This window comes from Carassius gibelio, chromosome B25 (assembly GCF_023724105.1).
Source record: "Carassius gibelio isolate Cgi1373 ecotype wild population from Czech Republic chromosome B25, carGib1.2-hapl.c, whole genome shotgun sequence".
In the NCBI taxonomy this organism is placed as follows: Eukaryota; Metazoa; Chordata; class Actinopteri; order Cypriniformes; family Cyprinidae; genus Carassius; species Carassius gibelio.
The window spans coordinates 11,813,284-11,819,776 of NC_068420.1; the positions used below are offsets into that span (position 1 = coordinate 11,813,284).

Below are 6,493 nucleotides of genomic sequence, written 5' to 3' on the forward strand. Positions count from 1 at the left end.
GTTGTTTTCAAATCAACCAACATAAAAAATATTTTACCACTCAATAAACCTTGAGAAAGACCAAAAATAGCCACATGATGGCACTTAACATAAATTCAGTTCATTGTGTCACAAGGAGCTGAATGGCATTTATACCTGTGGCATGACTGCATTGGGTGTCCTTAGGTGACTTGATATCTCCCCCTGAATTCTCCTGAATAATCATGTGTAGTGGTAACACACACTGCTGGTGACAGGACCCGCATCGATAAAGCATGAGGTAATGAGAACTACAGTTCTGGGGTCAAAAGGTCCCCCCTCCTGCCTCCAAAGGGTATAAATACTGCTGAGGATTGTTAGGACTGTGCTAGGGATCTCTTGCAAGGGTCAAAGGTCTATTTGTTTGGTGGGTGTCATCTAAACAGGCCATGCCCACTTCAGCCCATACACAGTACTGCAAAAGAGAGGGATGGGGTCAAACATCTTCAACATGCAGGCCTTGTCAGCCATAAATCTTGTGAATTTGGTATGTAAACAACTTTAGCTGCTTACCACCTGCGAAGTTTGTTTTACAGAATGCCAAAGGAAGAAACATTAGCTCATGGACAGGTGCAATGCAAGATGCAGTGAACATTTCAAGAATAAGCAGTATTGGATACAGCATGCACTTTGCTGGTTATTGCATAAAACATAGATATTGGGTGACGATCTCTCCGGTCCGCTATAATTTACAGACTGAAGTGATGCTTATTGCCTCGTATGTCATCATACCCCCATATTTTTCTTGAGTCAGAAGCCCATAGCTTGGAGAGAAACCCTAACCACACCACGAGGTAAGATCTACGGGTCAGACCTGTTTAGGTACCCAAACACACTCTCTGTGTCATGACATAGCTATTCCTGGGCTACATTTAGAAAACTTCGCTCATAGTTACCCAATCTGCCATCCAGTGGCCATAAAAGTAGGACAGAGCCGTCCACCTCCTGGGGGTGCCCCCCTGGACACCTGTGACTGCAGCAGGTTCTTTGGCTGGATTACCATCTGATAGAGAAAACATGTACAAAACAGCTGCTATCATAGTTGCAGTCCATAAATGAATACTTTTTCTGTACATCTTCAGAGAAAATCTGGAAAGCTTTTTATTAGTCTAAGTGGATACAACTATTTCACAAAAAAAAAAAAAAAACTCAGTATGTACAATTTATACCAACTTTAAGGTTAATAAAATAATACAAAATACACATACAGCAAACAACCTGAAATTAAAATAAGATAGTAAGTATAATACAATATAATTTAATTTACTACCTGATTTAAATAACAGAGCAGTTCCGAGCTAAAATTAAGTATTTTTTTTTTTATTTTGTATAAACGTTTGACACCTTTGGAATTAAATAAAAAAGATTTATTTGTTTGTGTAATTATTGCTAGGAAGTTAAAGAAATTGTACCACTAACTGACGTACATGAGTTCAAATTCAAGGGCGGGTTTTAACGGGGGCTGAATTATTGGTGGTGTTGTAGAGGTGTTGTCACGCGCATTCTTCATCAAGTCACGGGGTGACATCATCACTAATAATGAAAGCGGCTGATCAATGGACACAGAGCTATATAAGGAGCTCACCCTGTGAACTGTGAACCAACTCTAATGTGAACTGATAGACTGATGCACGAACTCCCGCGATCTCTTACTTAATACCCAGCAATGGTAAGTTGAGTCTAAATTGTGTTGTTGTTTTAATATTATTAAATATTAGTTAATATTATATATATTTTTTTTTATCTTAGCGATATATTTAGTTCAAGGCTGTATGCAGGGGCGATTCTAGGATTTTTTCAACTGGGGGGCACAAGAGGGGCCACGATTAATACAGAGGGGCCAATCTTGTGTTGTTTGAACTGCATATCCAAATCATTTCAAGAGTTCAGTAATAAACAGTGATACCCCATTATATTTTAATAGCAGTTATTCACTGCTCTAAAAAAAAAAACAAACAAAAAAAAAAACAATTTGTATTAACTTTTCACTTTACAAAGTGAAAGAAAAACTGTAGTAAATAAAATAATCCAATGTATGAATAGTGTACAACTCACAAATAATAATAATATAATTTATTTATAATAGCCTTATATAATATATATATAATAGCCTTATTTATATAAATGCAGAATAACATTAATAATTCATAGAAATAAATATACAATTAATTAATTAATATAAATGTAATATAATTTCATTATATGTTTTTGTTTATTATCCACATCCCATTCAATTTGCATAGCAGCAGTTGCAGTAAATTTGCATTGATGAATAAACAAAATCAACTTATGTCAAGGCTAATTAATCTTGAGCATATTGATTTAAAATATCATATATCCATACTTTGTTAGCTACTTGTTCAAAAAGGTAGCTTTAATTTAACATTTAAAATATGTGGATCCTATAAAACAGTTTAGAATAGCTTAAATAGTCCAGTTTTATTTTAGTATTAGTTATTTATTTTGCTATTTAATCATGCATTAAATAATTATGTATGATTTCTTTGATAATGTTTCTGGGTGTCATCAAATGACGTTTTGTCAATAACTTGTGTGAAGGGAGGGAGAGAGAGCTTTCCAGGGTGCAGACAGCAATCGCGAAGCACCATGGTGATTTAAAACGGCAACTGAATTTATTAGGAATCTACAGACGCAAATAGACTAAAGGTGTAGAAAAATAAAGACCCATATGTGTATTTTGGACTTTTTTTTCACCACAAGTCTCAAAGAAGACATGTTACTGAAGACAAACAGCCCCAGATCTCAAAATTGACCAGTAAAAAAAACGATGTTTTTGCATGTGTCTCACCCATATAGACTTTAAAAAAAAAAGTCTCAAGTGTGGAGCGTTAGATAAACATTACACGATTTGTAATGAAAAAAAAAAAGAAAAAAAAAAAAAAGTAAATCGTAACGCAGTAAACCCCTTTTACATTCAGCATCAGAGGAGCATAGTAAATATAGTGATTAGCATCTTGGTTTGCTCTAGGAGATAACATCGTCATTGAACCTGGTCTGTCTAACACCGAAAGACGTTAACGTTAGTACCAAACACTTCTTGCACTGCAACAACTCGCTAATCGAAAAACATAAGCTATTTAAAATAGGTGCTTTTTTCGTTGGAAAACAGCAGCTCGCTATTCTTGGTCCTCGTTGAGAAGCATCGCGACGCAATCATGAGTTATTTACTAAACTGAAAGATTATAATTTGAATTTGTGAGTGACAGACAAGTAGAAGGGTGGGGGCACACTGGGGGGCCAATCAGTTTTCAGGAGGGGCCAGTGCCCCCATGGCCCCTCCCCTGGCTACGCCACTGGCTGTATGCAATTTTTTCCCATTGAAATATACTGTTGCGGTTATAAAATATATATATATTTTTTTACATAAACGCATTTATTTTTATTTCAAAGGTTCCTAAAATGGTTTCCATCAATCATGGACTTTTGGAGAAAACAGTTGTACTTTTCTCCATCTGCATATTATTCTATTCAACACATGGAGATAGCAAGCCACTGGGGTAAGTAGGCTATACTGTAGCTAATATTTTTTCCTTTTTTTTTTTTTTTGGTTCAGATGTATGATGTTGTATTTTTTTTCTTCATCAAAAAGAAAAAGAGCTATCAATGAAGTCCAGTTTATGCACAACCTCGGGGTGCATAAACATGTGGAACTGAGGCAAGACTGGCTTCAGATGAAACTTCGGGAAATCCACACGGCCTCAGAGAAGAAAAACGAAGAGAAAACAGGACTTCTTCCAGATATTATTCCCAATCTGAAGCATCTAAATCCAAGGGAAGCAGAGGATATCATTGCAGTTTTGGAAAAACTTATGAATCCGTCGTAGAAACACAATTCACGTGAACTCAGGGACTGAAGTCAAGCCATTCTTTTCAGCCTTAATTCTATTAACAATATTTATTTTTTTTCTATACAAAATTTATTTATATTTTTTATGTTGTTTCCATCATTTTTAGCGGCTAAGCCGTGACAGCTCAAAGCTCTTTTATGTATTTATTCGTTATTTGATCGTAACATAGGCTAGATCTATTAACTGAACCCAGAAAAAAGTTAACGAGCAGTCGGACCAAATATTTGTTAATTTTTTTTAAGACAAAAACTGTTAAAAATGTCTTAAATTTATGATGACAATGAAAAATAAAGATTAATAAAACTGTTCACTGTTGTGTTAAATGTCTTACATCGCGCACTTTAGTTTTAGGCTTGGTTATTTAGGCATAAATTCATCCTGCCCTTTAAATTGATTTATACTTCCACTTTTTTTTTTTTTTGTATTACTTATGTAATCATTTTAAGTAATATTATTTCACTACACTTTGTGGTTGACTGAACCAGAGATTATTTTACTATCGGGTGAAACTAATGATGTCACTTTGTGGGCGCAACCCCGGAGGCATGTTATCATTTTAGCACGGCCTCTACTCTGGTCTTCTTACTGCCGGACCGGAAGCGTTAGCTGTTACAGTCATAGACATCATATATATTATGTCTATGGTTACAGTTGCGCTTGACTCCTAGAGGCTTTGTGCGCTGAAGGTGAAGGTTGTTTCTATCACGAATTCTCGTGTGTTCTTCTCGCGATATTCAGTTTAGTTAACTTGTCTCCTTGGTTAGCCATGTAACGTTAGCATCTTCAAATCTTTCAACATTCTATCCCATCGTTAACGGCGAAGAACAAGCTAATGTAAATAAATGCTAGCTAGTATTCACTCCTGTCAGTAAGTTCAAACCTATGGTTCAAACGCACACCACGCGGATCAAGTTCAACTTATAGCGGAAACAGGTGAGAGATCGCTTGTGTTTGGTTAGCGTTCCTTTTAAACGCCAACTTAAGCTAACTAGCAAATTACCTAGGCTGGAGTACTTGACAGTTTCGTGGGCTTTTTAGGAGACATTATTTGTCACTAGCTCAACAAATAGTTCAACAAAAAATGTGGCATTGTACTATTTCTTATAAACATTTTCTTTTTTTAATAACCGGAACCAGAAGGATCATGACTGTTTTTCTCCTTAAACAGTTAAACAGTTAAAGAGTTATATATATATATATATATATATGTGTGTGTGTGTGTGTGTGTGTGTGTATATAAACTGAAAAAATATTAATATACAGAATAGTAATGAAAAAAAAAAATTAAACGTTACAACTAATTGTCCATAAAACTATTTGGACTGATGTAATTAATCAATAAAAAGCATTATAGCAAGTTTTGGCAACAGATAGAATGAAACATTGTTTCAATTCTTTTTGCTCTGCTAGGATATGAGATCTTAAGGTGTAAAGGTCCAGTAATATAAACTCTCCCGAGATGGCAGCACATTCTATCTCTTATGACAGCCACTCTAGCGATTCAGAAAATTGGGATCAAAGGACAACATGTGGCTCTAGGAGAATCTGCAGACATTTAAGGTAAGACTGGATAATAACAGATTCCCAGTCATAGAGTCCACCTGCTCCATAGATTTTCTGAAGTCTGTCTTCAAAAACACTGCACTGTCAGATGTATTTATATGGATGGAAACGCTCTTTATTTATATATTTAAAATATGGGGCTGAGCTGTTAATAGTTATCAGATTTAATTGATCTTTATTTTGATGAAAAAAAAAAAGATTTAATTTTTAAATAGGTAGATTCTTAAGATTCAAAGATCGCTCTAGTTTGTCTGTTCAGTGTGTAAACAAAACTTCACCAAACATAATTTTCAGTTTTCATTACAGCCAATCTTTAAATATTGAAATATGAACAAACTGGAATAAAAAGATGACACCATTTAAAAAGTATAGATAAAAACTGGTTGATTGATATAGTTGATTAGGGCTACTATAACTATGAAATAAATAGAATTTAGACTCTGTTGTTCATTTTAACTTTTAATATTATAGTAATGTACCAACTTACAAGGTTTCCTGTATAGTTTACAGCATTAATTGATATATCGTACCTGTACTGTAACTGATAAGTAGCCAAAAGAATCTGTCTAGTCGATTAAGAGCTTGTGAATTGAAATTGAATCAATTAATGAAATGAGTGTCATTACTTAGCCCTAGTTTTAATCGTATGTTTTTGTGCATAATGCTGGTTGTTTCAAGGTGTATATACTGATTTCTGTAGGGAATCTTGTATTATGACAGATTACATATCTCTTGTGCATGTATCACGAGGACCTGTTTATAGAATATTAGTATACTAAAGTTACTGAGCAACAACATGCATTTGCAATTTATTATAACCAGTTCTATCTATCTATCTATCTATCTATCTATCTATCTATCTATCTATCTATCTATCTATCTATCTATCTATCTATCTATCTATCTATGATGTCAATGCAAGTGCCGTCTTAGTAATATCAATGTCAGCTTGCAATGCCATTGCAGAAATGCTGTTTTTACTTTAGACCTGAGTCAGAATAGATGCCACATTGAATTTAACGTGGATAAAAACGAGGCTGGCT

At 34.6% G+C, this 6,493-nt stretch overlaps 1 protein-coding gene across 4 annotated transcripts in view; it reads left to right on the forward strand.

The window, feature by feature from the left end:
* The first annotated feature begins 4,417 nt into the window (after nt 1-4,417).
* Nucleotides 4,418-6,493, forward strand: part of btbd10a (BTB (POZ) domain containing 10a) — a 13,578-nt gene continuing 11,502 nt past the window's right edge. The window contains exons 1-2 of one of the 4 annotated variants that reach the window (XM_052598096.1): nt 4,440-4,820; nt 5,298-5,447. In XM_052598096.1, the coding sequence (XP_052454056.1) occupies nt 5,347-5,447 (101 nt within the window). In that variant the 5' untranslated portion in view covers nt 4,440-4,820; nt 5,298-5,346. Of the gene's footprint in view, nt 4,821-5,297; nt 5,448-6,493 lie in introns of all 4 variants that reach the window. The other 3 variants (XM_052598097.1, XM_052598099.1, XM_052598098.1) reach the window with 3 other exon arrangements.